This window comes from Cariama cristata, unplaced genomic scaffold (assembly GCF_000690535.1).
Source record: "Cariama cristata isolate BGI_N322 unplaced genomic scaffold, ASM69053v1 scaffold19381, whole genome shotgun sequence".
Classification (NCBI taxonomy): domain Eukaryota; kingdom Metazoa; phylum Chordata; class Aves; order Cariamiformes; family Cariamidae; genus Cariama; species Cariama cristata.
In genome coordinates, this window is record NW_009601262.1 from 9254 (window position 1) to 26817 (window position 17564).

Sequence of the window (17564 nt, forward strand, 5' to 3'; positions counted from 1 at the left end):
TCCAAGTACCTAATATTTTTTGAAAGTAAAACAACATCAGTGTTAAATGCTCAGGCGTAACTTCATAACAAGTTGTATCTGTGTCTTCTGTGGGAAGACACTTGTGGGAAGACTGTGCTGCAGAGCATGAATCCTACTGTTTGTGATTCCGTGATAAATGCTTATGGGGCTTATGAATCAGTTCTGAGTTTTCACAGAATCACAGAATGGTTAGAGTTGGAGATCATGTAGTCCAAAGCAGGGTCGCCTACAGCAAGTTGCACAGGATCGCGTCCAGGCAAGTTTTGAATGTCGCCAGAGGAGACTCCACAGCCTCTCTGGGCAGTCTGTTCTGGTGCTCTGTCACCTCAAAGTACAGAAGTTCTTCCTCATATTCAGATGGAACTTCCTGGGTTTCAGTTTGTGCTCGTTGCCCCTTAATCTGTCACTGGACACCGCTGAAAAGAGTGTGTCTCCATCCCCTTGACACTCGTCCGTAAGGTATTTATAAGCGTTGATGAGATCCCCTCTCAGTCTTCTCCAGGCTGAACAGACCCAGTTCCCTCAGCCTTTCCTCATAAGGAAGATGCTCCAGTCCCCTCATCATCTTCATTGTCCTCTGTTGGGCTTTCTCCAGTGGTTCCTTGTCTTTCTTGAACTGGGGAGCCCAGAACTGGACGCAGTACTCCAGATGTGGTTTTTGTCTGTTCTGTGTCATTTTGATATGTCAATTAAAATACATAGCAACCACAAAGATTTGATGAAGACAGACTGTGCTTCTATTTTACTTAAGAGTACACACAACAGATTAAAAGAAATGTAAATATTACTACATAAACTTTTAACAATAGACTTAAAATGTATTTAACTTCCCTTGTGACAAGAAGAGTGGCAGTGGTCAATTTAGTTTCCTGAGAGCTATAGGTGTCTGGCAGGTGTATCAGAGTTTACTTGTTGTGCATAAGAGCTGATGGATGCTCAGTTTGTTCTGTGTGGTCCTTCACTATAGCTCTTAATGTTGGAGAACAAATGTGTATTTGTATGTAAAATACATTGTTACATGCAAAAATTATTTTGCTGTAATTCTTGAACATTCTTTGCCAGTAATTTCTGAATTTTTTTCTGTTTGCAGCTGAAGTGATTGCTGTTTGTATCAGTATGCACAATCATTGTACATTTGGACATATTTTAATTGTCCAATGCTTAATTTTGCAACCTAAGTAAATAGGTTGCAAAGAATTCTGATATTATTTAATTAACCCGGCTTCTTTTTTCCTTTTTCAAAGGAAAAATTTTAAAACATTTTTATGTTTTGACAACTCTAGTCATGTGTTAACATTAAGATTTGAATTCTGAACCTGCAAGTAGGTTGTGTAGAGTTTGAGGGGAGTGCTAGAGATGCTAGAGGAAATCCTTTTGGTATAAACTTCGCAAGCTTAAGAGTTCCTTACTCCTGAGGTTCCTGAAAATTGGGATGAATAAATAGTTTCAGAAACCTGGTTCTGTTTCAGTTGTAATGGAAAGAGCTAGGTGGCTTATGAAAGGACTTGTGATCAGAATCTATGAGAAAAAAACCTCTTGGATAGCCTTTCTTCCCACCAAATCTAGCTTTCTGTTCCTGGCTTAGGCTTGGTGGGTGGGTTAGTTGATTGGTTTGTTTTCCCCTGTACCAGATAACAGCATAGGAGCAGGGTGCTTAAAACATACTGTAGCGTGTTCACTTTCTTTTTGGCAAACTGGACACAGAATACACATTGAGGGGGGGGGGTTTAGGTGAATATAACTGTTGTTTTGGGGGGATTTTTGTGTATTTTCATTTTTCTGTTCTTCCATATCTCTGTATTTGAAAGCTCCAAATGAAGACTTGTGTTTCATTAATGCTGCTGTCAAAATTCATGGCTGACAGAGTTAAGACCCTTTATAGGAAGCAGATACCTATTTAGGCACATGACTTTTTGATGCATCGTTTGTCTTCCTCTTTACCATCATAAGGAACAGATATTTGAAATACTCAAACAGTGCTAAGGTGATTACACTGCTGTAATGCAAACAAATTACAATTTTATATCCTGTAATTACATAGGTTGAAAGAGATCTTCGTAGGTCATCTAGGACAGTCTCCTGCTCAGAACAAGTCCAGTTAAAGCAGGTTGGTTGGAGCCTTGTCCAGTTGAGTTTTGAGCATCTCCGGTGATATTTCATTCTGTTTGTAAAATGTGTTTTCTGGGTTCTCCTAGAAGCCTAAGTTAATTTAATTTTTCTGACTGAAGAAAGCATTGTTACATAAACAGTGAAATTAATTTGTTACTGTTAAGTGCTATTTCTGTGCTTAGTAGTGAAAACCGGATCTTTTATTTCCTTTTAGTTTCTCCACAAACTGGGCAAGGAACCTCAAGCTTTAGTAGACTTTGAAGCATACTGTTTACTTAATTTTTCTTTTTTCTTTTTTTTTTTTACATACATCATTTGTCACTTTGATATTGGACTTACAGACTTCAGCTTAAGATCAAAAAATTAAAATAGTACCTTTGAATACCCGCTGACTCATGAATCCATTTTCCCCAGTTTTAGAATGATCGTGTCATGTATATAGTACTTACATGACTCTTAGGAAGATTAAAACAATGTAGAAAACAAGGGTATTCTTAGTGATTACGCTAAAGACCCATCATATTCTTAGCTTATATAGGTATTCACTACTGAAATACCACGACAGAAACGGGCAGCTTCGATTTGCTAATAAACAACTACTATATACTACATACTATTTCCATGGGTTTTGTTACCTTTTTACTTCTCTAAGCAGGATTGCTAAAACAAGGAAGGAGGAAAATGTAATACAAATGGGTTTATTTTCTAAATGGTTTTGTTCAAACACATGTAAGCTGTTAAAAAATCTGACGTTTTCAGATGTGAATAAATCAAGTTTAGTGTTAGCTCATCAATGCTTCTTTTTAATAGAACTTCTGAGCATCTGAGTTTAATTATTCCTTGTAAAGAAGATTCAAAACTAGTGATAATGCGAAAATACATTTTTTTTGTGGCATTACAAACATACCTGAATGGGAGATGTACAGACTTGGAACTGAATCCTGAGGACTAAACTGGCACTTTTTCATAGTATGGCCATGCAAACTGTGCTAGTATAACATAAAATAGGATAGGAGCTAATGAATTTATGCAGCTGTTGAGGAATTACTTGTTGAGCCACGGTCATGAACAACAGCAACACTCCAAGTGAGAAATTTGAAGGGTCTTTTTCTACTTAGCTTTGAGTTTCTATGACTCGAGTTCTGCAGCCTGGGTTGTTGTTAATCAGCAGTAGATGAGAGATTCCGTCTACTGCATGTGTTAAAGCTATATAATAACATTGCAGGGCTCTGGTAGTTGACCCCGGCATGCCAGGAGTCCGTGGTAGGTATAGATGAAGTGTTGGACTGCTGTGGCAAGCTGACCTATTCTTAGCTTTGGCTTCATACTTTTCTTTCTATGCTATACTGGAATCTTCATTCCTGGTAGAAGGTGGGCAACTCGTGCTCATAGGATCTTCAAGTATTAGACTTTTATGGTCTGACTTAGGGGTTTTTTGTTTGGTTGGGTTTTTTGAGACAAATATCACTATTCCATGCATGCATTTTTGCTTTATGGTTAATCTTAAATGCTTGGCAGCTTGGATTTAACTTTCCTTCCAAATACACACATTTACTGGCTAATTCCTTTCAATTATTTTGACATTTCAGCATCTGGAATATCTTTGTGCAACATAATTTCTTAAATTTTATATTCTATCTCCTGTTCCTTCTATACTGTGGTACAGATAATGCCTATCATTTACCATGGTTGATTGTGAAGCTAAAGAATGTCCTTAGTTGTGAGTGAAGGTGACAGGTTAGTAAAGCCTTAGTCTTGTCTGCGTTGTTGATATCGCTCTTGGAACCCCATCAGATAAAACACAAATCTGAAAATTTCTTCTTTGTAGGACCCTCCTCAAGGAGAGAGACTTGGCTTTCGGTTTGAGATGGGAGGAAAAGAAAGACGGGGTATTTGTGTAACAGAAGAGTAGTTGATAGGACATGTGGTCATAAGGTGGTTTTGGAGCATTACACTAAGTAAAAACATTTGCCTGCATGCCTGTTTTCCTTCAGTAGCATTGGCTTGTCAAATGAATTAATAATTGCTGTGTGAAATAATTAAACTGAGGTGTTTTTTTTTTTAATGCTGTTGTTGTTCAATATAACTTTTAACTGTTATGGGATTTGAATTATAAGGTGACTGAGTGTTTTGTGGACATGGAAAACTTCTGCCTCTTGGAATTACCATACGCAGGTGTTTCTGCAGTGTTTGAGACTTCTTTTTTTTTTTCTTCTCCAGAATCATCTTGCATCTGACAGACTAATAAATTTTTATCTATGTTCTGAGTGTTGATCTCAGGTTTGTGTTTAGATCGGCTAAAAGTGTATCTTTAGAATCAGGTCTGAACACTTACAATTTTATACATTCACTGACTTCTGTAGGACTAATTAATATAGTTGCTGTTGTGCTTCGATATTTTTTGGCTTAGGCTTGGCTAAAGCATTACTAGAAATACTGGCTAGGAAAATCTGTACATATTATGAGTTAGGAGGGCAGATCTGGGTTGAGAGGGGAGTGTTGCTTTCTTTTCAATCTAGTTTCTAAGTAAAATTTTGGACCACTTTGGGCAAACAAAAACCCAACACCAATATCATGGATCAGCATATTTTTATGAAAAATGTTACAACATCAAGATGAGGTTTAAGTGTAAATTTCCCAACTAAGCCTTGTATTTCAAGTTCAACATGTAGTGTATGCAAAATCTGAGTATAAAAATGATTGTACTGGATCAAATAAAAGGCCAGTCCATTCTAGCAGCATGCCTCTGATAGTAAGCAGTAATGAATGCTTAGGAAAAAGTGCAAAAACAAGGCAAACATGATGTTAGTGCTATTTGACTACCTTACTGCAGACTGCTCTAACCTGACAGCTTGAGCTTTTTGTTTTTCCTTTTGATCATGGCTTAAATTTATACAAGATACATTCTTACTCCTAATAGCTCCCTCTTCAAACTCTGGCTGATTTACTAAAATTCTTTCCTTTTGAACTTTCAGTATATTGTCTTTTAATCATTGTCTTACAGTCAGTAAGGACTTTACTCTTTCTGTTAAAAACGAGCTAAGCCTCAATCAACTTCTTGATATTTTTGTAGTTCCCCTTTTAAATTTAACCTTAGTAATGGTGTACTTCTCCCTTGTTGTTTCTGTAGAGGTAGTGAGTTGAAATACCCTGTGATCCATGAGGAGTCGTGGATAGTGTCTTCTAGTTAGTCTTCACGTAATACCCCCAGTTTAGAGTTTTCCAGTCTAAACTGGTTAAGCAAAGAATTCCTATAATCTCTCTCCTAGAGGAGTTGTCATCTTAAATTGTCTGTGGTTCTGCATTTAGTGGCTTTCCTTGCTGCTTCAGTCTATTAACCGCTACAAAACCATTCACATTTTAAGTGCCAGAAACATGCTTCCATTTTGATTGAGATGAAGTCTATCTTGTTTATAGAGGACCACTCTACTCCAGAAGTTTCCTTTCTTTTTCTTACAATATTTTTTCAGCCATACATTGGGTTGTTAATCTTCAAAAGGTACCTGCGTTGCATAAGCTTCACAGCTACATTTTATTTAGCATAATAGATGAACTCATCTTACAAATTTCTTGCTCGTTGTGTGAACACTTCTGTAGTAGAAGTCATTTTTCAGTTTGGATAAAGAATAGCATTGCTTTTTTTTGAAAAAAGCTGTTGGGTACATTTGATATATGAATGTTGTGGAAAACTATACACTTGAATCTTTTTCTCTTTAGAAAGATCTGAACCCCTGGGGCTATTCTAATACTGTTTTGCAATGAATAAATGAAAAATTTCTTGGAAGAGAAGTCATACTATCTTCCAACTATTTATTTACCTTTTTTATGTTATTATTGACAGATAAAGGCTATCACTTTGTGTTTCATAATGGAAAAGTGCCCCACAGTGTCTGAAGGCATTGTTTTCAGGGAAGTGTTTTCAACAGTAATATATACCAATTTCACATATTTGTATATTTTCTTCTAATGTGAAATTGTATGGGTTTTGTACAAGTGTACACTAAGGGACATCACCCAGGCTGTGCTTATGTGATTTTTGTCAGGCCAGGTTAGAAACCACAGCTGGTTTTGTATTGCCTGTTGAGTACTACAGTCCTGGTCCACTCCTTGTCCAGAGCAGAGAGTTGGTGCACACTATAGTTATTGTCTGGCCCACCTCTGGGTTTTATTTCTGCAGAAGAAATGGCAAAGCTGTTTTTTAACCTGTGTCTTTCCAAGACGTGGTTGGGGTATGGCTGGATGCACATACAGCAGCAGAATTTTCATGGTGCTCTTGAATATTCCAGTTCAGATTGGAGCAGTGGCAGTAGGGTGGGATTTTGTGATTTCTATTTTGTGGGCTGGGTCTTTGTACTAGCCTTCGGTTATCTTTCCAGCTACTGATAAAACAAAACCAGGAAGAGTCTTAGAGCTGATTTTTTCAGAATGAGATTGTATCAAAGACTGACTGTTCATCATCTGATGGACGCTGTAGAACTCTGCCAGCAATAAAACTGTGTGCATATTTTCTGATCTTTTCTGTGCATCTACTCTGCTGAATATTAGGATAACAGAGCCTTTGTTTAACCTCAAAATGGTTTTGCAGAAAATCCTTTCATGTGAAAGCTGCCATTTTTCTATAATGTTTTGAAAATTGATGTGGTGGAAAACAGAAAATAAACCTCATTATTATGAAAACTTTCTCAAGCTTTGCTAAAATTTTAATAAGCTTTTTAATTTTAGTTGGGATGTTTAGTTTTTATTAACTTTATTCCATTTTTCATTCAGTCCTGCAACCTAGATCTTTCTCTTTCTACTCCTTGCAGCTAGAATTTGCAGAATTCAGTGACAGTAGTGGATGCCCTAAGGAGAGCTTTGTGATACTTTAGCTTGAGAATGTTTCTTAGAAATAATGGAACAATGGAGTGACAGCCAGTTAACTTAAAAATTTCACATATTCTAGACTTCAGGAAGCAAAGTTGAGGCTACTTCCAAAAATAATGTCACTGGAAGGTGATACTTTGTTGTACCAGTCAATTTTATTTGATGCGTGTCTGCAGCACACTGTGGATGGCCTTCCCCACTGCCAGGCACACTGATGACTTGCATTCAGCCAGTTGTGTACCAGCATTGTGTGTTCTTCTCTGCAAAGCTAGCTTCTACCCTTTTGTCCTCCAGCCCACACTAGTGTGAGGAGTTCTGTCACAGGTGCAAGTCTTTGTATTTACCTTTATTAAACTGGATGGAGCATCTGACAGTCGAGGTCACTCTGGCTGTCATCCCATACCTCCAGTATGTGAGTTGCCTCTTCACTCCCTCCAGCTTGATGTTGTCCGTGCGCTTCCTGAGGGCACATTCTATCCTGTTTTCCAGGTTGTTGATGAAGATACTAAATGATCCTGATTCCAGTGTTGGCCCCAAGAAATGCCGCTCTTAGCTGGTTTGTCAGTTATACTTCAGGCTGTTGAGCTTTCTTCTTTGAGCCGGAGGGTGACTTTGAGCCACTTTTCCAACCACTTTCTAGTCTGTTTTTTCAGTATAGTGCAGAACACTCTATATGTTTATTCCAATGATAATGTGATAGGAGCTAAGCAGAAACACAGTTATTTCATGCAAGTGTTAAAAACTGAGAACTGGAGACTGAAATAGCAAGGGATCTGTGTTGCTGCTTTGTTAAAAGAGTTTGTTCAGCGTTTCTGAGAAACCACATCCTTTTGAAATATCTTGGGTTGGAAACCAGAGTTACTGTCAAAAAATTACACAGTCATTCTCAAGTAAATATCTGGTTCTTCCAAGATAGTTTCATGGACTTTTTATGACACAGGTTTTGGTAGTTAACTGGTAATTTCCAGGATTCTTGGGTCACATAGTACTTGAATTTTCTGGTCTTTTTAAAGATTTCATATAGTCAGAGATGGTATGTGTTTTTGTACTGTGCTGGTTTTTCATATCTTCTGGGTGCAGATTCCCATAATGCAGTCATGCATTGTGAAAATAACTCTAGTTCAAGTATTATGTGTCCATTGTCAAAGATATCTCCTCTTGCTGCTCTTAAGCTAGGCTAAACTGCATCCTTATTTTTATAGTTAAATGTATTTGGCATTGGTTTTTGCAACTTTATTCTCTTTTTAGCTAAGTTATAAATGCATAACTGGAGAATGTCTCAGTTACTGTACTTGCAATAAAGGATTTTTTTGGTAAGAATTGTAGTTCTTAAGCAAAATAAACATTTAAGGTTTTCTAACAAACTTGACTTTAGCATTGCAGGTATTTTGTACAATGAGATTAGATTCTAATGTAGCTGTCAAACAGGAAAGTAAGGTTTACTGGGTTTGTACCCTGACTTACTGTTGTGCCTAGAATTAAAGGAAAAGCCAACAGTTGCAGAGAACAAAGACTGATAGAGGAGGGACAATTATAATTGATATTCAGTTGCATTTTGAATATTCTTAATTATGTAGTGGATACTACATTTTTTAATTCCTGGAGTTTTTCTATTTTCTGTTATAATTGCATATCAAACAATAATCTTTTAGTATTTTAAGTCTTTTTTGTGTATTCATTATATGCAGTAGCATCTGGTAAAACTGAATTATTTTACACTTTTTGCAACACCTTAATTTTTAGGAGCATGACAAGAATAACAGTGGGTACTTTTATCTCCTCTTACTGCGGGGAAATTTTTGACTCAAAAGGACTTTTTTTTTTTGGCGTTTAGATCTTTCAAGGAACAGATTTACTGAAGTTCCTCCTGATGTCTGGCTGTTTGCACCACTGGAAACTTTAAATTTGTATCACAACTGCATCAAATCCATTCCAGAATCTATTAAAAACCTGCAAATGCTTACCTACCTTAACATTAGGTGAGTAATGCTTGTTATTTCTGGTCTTTATGTAAATTATCTCATTGGAGAGGTGGCATTCTACTTCATCAGGTCATTGAGTGACCTTGTGCCCTCATTTTTGCCTGGACAGATAAAATTACTCTGTTTGCTTGCCTTATCCTTGGTGTTTTAGGGCCAGCAGTTGTTGCTTCCTTTATGGGAAGGAATTGACTGCATTATGAAGTTTCAGTCAGTAAACTATGGTAGCTGAGGTTAAGAATTTACAAAGTTTTCTTTGTTTTTAATGTTATGCAGACAGACAATGTTTAGAAACTACACTTGTAAAAATTTGCAGCTCTCAAGAGGGTAGATTACTCTGACCAGAAGGCCCTACTCATTTTGTACATTATTTACATCCATTGCTGTATTATTGTTCTTAAACTTGGAAAACGTATGGTTGGATCTTCTCGGAAGAACAGAAGATGAGTGTGGGCTCTGGAAGTAGAGGGAATCTAGAAGAACCCTCCCAAAACAAGCTAAGACCCTGTTTTCCACAATATTCCTTGTTTCTTACATTGACTGCATCAAGTCCAAAACATTCTTCTCAGCTAAGAGCTATTTAACATGTGAGATTTGGTTCCAGAATTTATTTTGAAAAAACTTTGTGAATTGGTCCTTGGAAAAGAAAAAAGCAGAAGAAAAAAACAACCAAATAAAAAAAACCCAAACCAACCAAAAAAACCCACAAAAAAACACCACCAACAAAAAAACCCAACCCCCCAAAAAACTCAACCAAAGAAAAATCCCCTTTGTCTCAAAATCTGGAAATATCAGTACTTATACTGATAATTTAAGAGTAATCTGTTCTGTGGCAATTCTACGGAGGATTAATGCTATAACTGCAGTGTTTTCTGAAAGAAGTTTGACCTAACTTTCTTCACAGAGCAGCAACAGTCCATTTATCTTCTGATAGCAATTGAGGTGCTCAATAGAATTTTTTACACAGAAATAATAGCGTGTAGTTCTTACTGGGCATTGCATGTTTTTTCTCTTCTAATGATCGTTTGCCTTACTGTGCTTTGTCTTCATTTTTGTGCTAATGTCTGAGAACTATTTTCGCAGTGCGTGAACATGTGGACTATAGTAGTTGAAGAACAGGCTAAAATACTGGCTTACTAGTATCAATATTTTGTTACAGAAGAAAACCACATGATCTCAAATTCTAAATTTGGATTCAGATGACTGAAGAAATGTGTTGTGCAATTCATAGTAAAGTAGGCTTCTCTTTTTTTAAAACAAAACCCAAGAAATTTAAGTGATGCAAAAAACAAATCAATTAAAAAAGTTTACTTGCACATTATATTTTTGCTTCTTATGTTCTCCAACCAAAAACGCCTGTCGTATCTACCTGAAATACAACATAAACAGAATTACTGCATAACTACGTTCAAAACTTATTTGTATTGTTCACTTAGAATTAATAGAATAAATACATTACTTCTATAAAGATACTTATAGATGTTTACTTTCATTTTATTGTGTTAACATAGCAGTACTTCTTTGAAGCTGAAATGTTACAAGGACATAAATTTATTTTTGTTGCTTTTGCAGCCCTACAAACTGTAGTCATGGAGAAAAATAATGTAAAAAGCTTTGGAGTTTTTTGAATACGAAACCAGGACTCTGATACACATCAATTAAACAGTGAAACTTCTGGGTTTTTCTTAATACAGTGTGAACTCAAATGTCAACATTTAAGCTTTTTGTTTTGCCTTTTTTTTTTTTAAATAGAACTGACCTCTATACAGTTCTACTTAAAGCAACAGCAATTACTGAAATTTTTTTTACTTTTAGATATGAAAGGAATTGTTTTCATGCCACATCTGAACAGGCTGGTTTTCCAATGGCTTTTTTAAATGTACAAGTACCTTTTTAGAAAAATTCCGTGTGTTTCTGGCAGTGGCAATCTGCAGTTGGTAGCTTTTCCAATATGGATTTAAATCAAATTGTCGGTAACAGTATATCTCTTGTGTAGAAAGCAGACATACCTGCATGCAGTTTGAAAATGATGTACACAAAAGAAATAAATTGTAATTAAAACTTACTTTCAAATCTATTGCTCAGCACAGTAATAGATGTTAAGGGCTTTTTGTGATGGCTCAGGATGACATGACCACATGACTTGAGAAGCAATGGCCGCCTATAAAGTTCTGGTTTGCTGAGAACATGAACTTTATTTTGGTAGACTGTCAGATCAGGTGGTCCTTCTGAAGGTATCGGAAAGCAGGATAAAAGCAAACATTACAAATATTGTTTCTCTTAACAGATTTCTCTCTACATTTTAGTGCTAGATTCAGTTATAGTACATGCTTGTTTCATCAAGCAAGATGGGGACCTAAAATTCACATATCTGAGAGGACTTTGGTAAGGAATTAATGACAGAGATTGTAGCTTAACTGTAGATGGAATTGTGCTAGGTGGAGAATATCTTGCGGAATAGGAGATAAGTTGTACAATGTGTATCTCAGACTCCCAATCAGGCTTTAAAAGAAGATTATGATCTAGCCTTGCTTGTTCATTTTTCTTTCTTTCAAGTCGAAATCTTTTATCAACGTTGCCAAAATACCTGTTTGATCTTCCACTTAAAGTTCTGGTTGTCAGTAATAATAAGCTGGTCTCCATTCCAGAAGAAATTGGAAAGTTGAGAGATCTAATGGAGTTGGTAAGTACAATTGTGAAGCATTGTACTAAGTAACCTTAAACTATAATAATTTATTTACAGTATAATAAAAATATAAATTATTACTTTTTAAATACAGAACTACAAAGTTTAAATGCAGTTACTGCTTTTTCTTAGTGTTTGAGCTGAAATTACAGGTGTAATATGTTGTAGAGTTTGAAAAATGGGGTTAAACACAAATCGGTATGGAGTTAACTAAAGCTTAAGGTGTTCATAAATAAAATCACACTTCAGATTATTTCATTTGAGTTCCTTACTTGTATGTTGTTAAAAATGGTGAATTTTTCTGTTTACCTTCTTTACAATAATAATAATTTTATTTCTTTTTCTTATATGTTATCAGGAATCTTCTTTCCAACTGAAGAGTTCATTTCTTTACTCTGTACTCTTATACAAGTTCTGCCATTCAATCATTGTTGTCTTGTTCTGTGTCGTGGTTCCCCTTCTCTCCACGCCTTCGCCCCCCATTTCTGCTATTCCTTAATTTTGTTTGGGGTGAATAGAATGATGTGTAGTATTCACAGTTTAGGTGTCTGTGCAACATGATTTTATCCTATGGCACACTGAAGTTTTGTGCTTTGTCATCCTTTACTTTCTCTGTATTTCTTAATATTCCAGGCTTTTCTAATCATTACTCCATGTTAAGCTCATGTGTTTTGGAGAACTACGCACAGTTATTCACTAACCTGGCACTTTGACTATGTTTGGTTTTTTTTTTTCTTCAGTATGTATGATTTCTTTGGTCATTGCAAGCAGTCCTTATCCTGTTTCCAGAGTAGCTGCGTATAACCTGGAGATTTCTTTTAACATGACCTAATTTCTAAGCTGTAAATTAAGATTCTTTTTTAATTTACAAGTAATCTGAAAGATTCTGTATGTTTGTGAAGCTTTTCTAATGTCCTCTACTCCTTGGTGACAAATGCTTTATGCTTACTTCAATGTCAGAGGATTTCAAGGTGGGATCACTGTTGTTGTTTACAGGAAGTGAATATTTTTCAGAATTACAGTTGTGGTATTTTTGTCTTATTTTTCAAAATGTGTGCTTGATGACACAGATTAAGGACATACTAGAGAGTTTCATTCCAGTACCTGTGTAATACCTGTTTAGAACATAAGTAATATATACATTAAAAAAAACCACAAAAGGTTCACAATGAAGCCACGTGCTAGAAAGATGCTTTTAGGAGAGGAATCCCATCTTAAATTTGGTGACGTGGACAGAGAAGAACTTGCGATATATTTACAGCAGTTGATCCCAAGCAGCCTGCACTTTCCGAGACATCCAGTATGTGTAGAAATTGTGGTTGCCAAAAGCAGATGAGCAGTGCCTAAGCTGAAGCTCCGGAAGCATGTAGTGGAGGAGGAGGTTAGATTGGTCTGGTTAAGGCCTGGCTTCTGGTTCCTGACTCAGCTTGCAATTAAAATCAACTTCCAGTTTTTCATCTGGGACTAGGAACCTAGTCTTTGAAGTCAGTTTTATTGAATCAGAAATAAAAAAAGTTAGAACAGTTTTATATCAGTGTGATTGTTGACTTGGTCTGGACTATGTAAATAAATGTTAAATAAGTGGTAGAAATAGCTGTAGTCTGTGTTCGCTTGGTGCAGTGTTGTCACCCTATAGAGCTGGTATCCAAAAAGTTAGTGGGCCTGCTATTGCTTTTTGTAGATTTTTGGTTGCATGGATTAGTTCAAGGTTTTTTAAGGAGGAAGAATTTTTATAAAAGGAGCAGGATGCAAAACACTTGCCAGCAGTAGCACAAGAGGGTTTTAAGTGATATGGGAACTACAGCAGGAACTCCAGTTTCTTAGGCTACAGTTTTAATCTCAAAACCAGTCTTTCAGCATTCATTGATTTAACTTTTTGAATTGAATTTCTGAAACATAAATCACTAAATACCGAAGAAACAGCAAGATCTGTTACGACACTTTTTCCCTTTGGGGAAAAAACAAGAAAGATAGGATTTCTTTTTTTTTTATAGCATGCTTTGTAGTAGTTTTGATAGCAATTTTCCTTTGTTTAATTTAATTTAAGATGTTCAGTTTATTAATTATGTCTTTCTTAGGATATTAGCTGCAATGAACTTCAGGTTCTTCCCCAACAGATAGGAAAATTGCAGTCACTTAGAGAATTAAACATAAGAAGAAATAACCTCCATATGTTGCCAGATGGTAAGCTACTAATCTTAATTTCTTTGATGTAGATATATTAGGTAGTGTTAAGAAGATACCTGATTCTTTTGTTTTGTTTTCTTTCCTGCAATGCAGAGTTAGGAGACCTTCCCTTGGTGAAGCTGGATTTTTCTTGTAATAAAATCACAGAAATTCCAATTTGTTACAGAAAGTTACGTCACTTACAAGTTATAGTTTTGGATAACAATCCAATGCAGATACCACCAGCACAGGTTAGTATTAAAGCATTCTAGTTCAGAAATATGCATTAGGATCTTAAGAAAGAAGCTGTTCCAAGTTATACCAATCAGGTTTTTGTTGTTTTTTGAGCTGTATTTCTCCTGGTGGGAAGTTGTAGGTGCAAACTCAGTGTAGAAAATATTTGCTGGGGTGCATTTTCAAAAGACATGCTATGTAATTAACATTTTTTTTGTTCATTTGTTTCCCGACAGATATGTTTAAAGGGTAAAGTACATATATTTAAGTTCCTCAGCATTCAGGCGTGCCTCAGAATAGATAAAAAACCAGATTCTTTGGATCTTCCGTCATTAGGTAAACGGATCCCCTCCCAGCCACTCACAGACAGGTGAGTAGTGGATTTTTTATTTCATTGTACTTTAGCATTTGCTGTGAAATGATGTTTATTGCAGGTAATAGGTGTAATTTCAATACTTTGTTTGTTCTTTACTTAGGGGTCATAGTATTTGTTTTCTGAGGTCGTGTTAGTGGAAGCTTAATTGGCCCATCTGAGTTCCTATGAAAAATTTTCATTGTACTCACTAAAGATTTGGAAATCAGAACAAAGATGTGTTTTAAATTTATTTATTGGAAAACTCAGCTCCAAAACAGATATGTCAAAATAGTAGATGAGAAGTTCCCATAAATGTCTTGAATCTAGAGTTAGTCTGTTGGATGGAAAATCTGCCTCCCACATATGTATTAAGGGAAACTACCTAAACATCAGTGCAATATCATGGATTTTTTTATTAGATTAATTGAGGTCAAAAAGTGCAGAATATTTTGGGGGGCTTTTGTATTGAGTATCTCTTGAGTAATTAAATGGTGGAAATGCTTTTGTAATTTCTGTCGTTATTTGGCTTGCCATTGGAAACTATATGGAACAATACCCTTTTTGCCTATTTTCTTAAAATGTCACGTGCAACTTGTGCCTCTCTGTGTTCAAGGCTGAAGGAAAGATGAAAGTTATGAATAAAGCTTACACAGAACCATCTGAACCATCAGATTCAGCACATGGTCTTAGTCTCAGACAACTGTGCCATAGGGAATTAGTCCACAGCATCTGTAGATAGCTTCTAAATGCTCCTAAAAACTGTAGTTCACAACTGCTCCCCAAAAGCCTCCACTGAACTTAAGGCCTACAACTAAAATTTGTTGCAGAGGAACAAAGTCATGGGTATTACCACTGTACGTCTTATTTGTAGTAGTGAGAACTTGTTTAATTACACTTTCCAGATAATCTTATAATTCAAACCAAGCTCTGGTGCACAGCTGGAAAACACATCCTGCTGGTGCTGCCAATTTTGTATCTTTGGAAGGCATAAGTTTGGAGGAAATGTTTCGTAGATATTCAGGCAGAGTTAAATCATTGTAATATGTCTATTAGGGGATGTATATTTGCTACTAGCAGAAAACGATGTCTGCTAGTAGAATGCAAGGAATTATGTTGTTTCAGGGGAATACTTCTTTTCGGAAGGCAGTATTTTTGAATGAAGTAGAATAATTCTAAAATTGTGTAGCTATAGAGAGTACCATAATTGATTGTTTCCACTTTAACTTTGCTTTGATACTTTTTTCTTGAACAACTGCTGTAGGAGATGAAGAATTTTTTCTCTGCACGTGGGATATTGTGCAAAAATTCTGCATCAGTGACTGTAGATGAGTATACAGAACATTTTTAAAAGGATGTTTAGTTTCACTTTTCTAAAAGAAAATACTGTTTCTTTCATTCCTTTGTGGGTTTTTTTGTGTGTTTTTCTTAATGTAGCATGGAGGACTTTTATCCCAATAAAAATCATGGACCAGACTCTGGCATCGGAAGTGATAATGGGGATAAAAGATTATCCACAACAGAAGTGCGTATTTTTCACTGTTGAATTTGTGTAATTTGTGTGGGTTTTTTAGAGGATTTTTTTCTTTGAATTTTGTATCATTTGAGAAATACTTAACTAAGTTGCATTTAACATTCTTTGAATATCTCTACAGTTGAGTTTAAGCCATTAGAATGCCAGTATCAGACACAAATTATTTACATATGGCTTTTACTTTTCTGGTTAAGGTTCATTCTAGTCCAAATTTCATACATTTTAAAACTGAATTCTGATCTAAGGAATTGTTTGGATCTTCTAATGTGTGAAGTGCATAATTATTTTCTACACAAAGGACAAAATTTATTTGAAACTTTCTTTTGTTATTAATGAAATGAATGTACTTAAAATGAAAGTTTATTTGAACTAAACTTGAGTGTTGTATATGTTACTAATCCTCGTTGTTTAAATTTTAATGAACTTCTGAATGATTTGCTAGGTTTAAAGTGATGAACAAAAATCCCTACAAGATATCTGTGTATTGTAGAAAGCTAGGTTAAGGAGTTGTAACTAATAACAATGATGTCAAAGCTGAATAGTGTAGAACATAAGATTTTTGAAACTTAGAAAGAGAATTATTACAAATGTGGAGTGATTGTTAGTGGGAAAATTGTAGAACAAGGAGTATTACTAGCTGGGTTTATTTTAAGAAAATTCCAAATGATTAGAAGTAAAACTGAGACTTTTCTTTTTTTCTTTCAGTGGTCTAACAAGGGTCAAAATAGTTGGAGGCTTTAGATAGGGAAGTACCTAAATATAGTTTTCTTAGTCCACTGACCGGGGCTGGACTGGACCTCTTTGAATAAAATATTGTATTTCAGCATTACATACTGAACAGTTGTCTATCATTCCCCAAACTATGATTCTCTTGAACCCCATTCCCACCCACCCCCAAAAAAACCTCACCCACAAAAAAACTCCACCTGACTTGATGTTATTTCCTCTGTCCTGGGAACCATCCCTCACGATAGGGTCAGTTGCACTATAATTTGTGAGTTGTTAGCAAATGATATAGTAATATAGTTGGTATGTAATTTCTGTAGTAAATGTGACTGTCTTTGCAGCCATCTGATGATGACACGATCAGTCTTCACTCCCAGGTATCAGAATCAACAAGGGAACAGACATTAAGGAATGACAATCATGTAATGGGAAGTAAACTCGATCCACAGAAAGGTAATATGTGTTGTCCATCTGTCATTTTAGGTAACAGAAATGCTTTTGCTGAGGTAATCTAAGAAAAGAAAGTTGCAGAAAATGATATGATCACATGTTGGCATTGTATTTTCATCATTTCGGACAACAATGTAATAATCACAAATAGTCAAGACAAGAAAAAAAAAAAAAGAGATTATTTCTAGCTCAAGGAGACATGATTTCATTGTTTTATCTTTATCTGACATTTTTCTTAAGTACTCATATCTCTAAGGAATAACATTTAGTTGAGAGAACTGTTTAATACCATCTTTTCCATTCTTCCTCAATCCTCACTAGACCAAGAGGTGTATGATTACATTGATCCAAATGCAGAAGAGGGAGTTGTTCCTGAGCAAGGAGACGTACAGATTGGACCATTGCCATCTTATGTCAAGGTAGCAGAGCTTGACAAAAGAAAAA

General features: G+C 35.7%; 1 protein-coding gene across 1 annotated transcript in view; it reads left to right on the top strand.

Moving 5' to 3' along the window:
* Positions 1–8827: 8827 nt before the first annotated feature.
* Positions 8828–17564, top strand: part of LRCH2 (leucine-rich repeats and calponin homology (CH) domain containing 2) — a gene marked incomplete at its 5' end in the record, with an annotated part of 27791 nt that continues 19054 nt past the window's right edge. Inside the window, 8 exons of the mRNA XM_009710398.1 lie at positions 8828–8972; positions 11529–11655; positions 13737–13842; positions 13939–14075; positions 14295–14428; positions 15848–15935; positions 17012–17123; positions 17442–17539. Of these exons, the coding sequence (XP_009708700.1) occupies positions 8828–8972; positions 11529–11655; positions 13737–13842; positions 13939–14075; positions 14295–14428; positions 15848–15935; positions 17012–17123; positions 17442–17539 (947 nt within the window). The remainder of the gene's footprint in view (positions 8973–11528; positions 11656–13736; positions 13843–13938; positions 14076–14294; positions 14429–15847; positions 15936–17011; positions 17124–17441; positions 17540–17564) is intronic.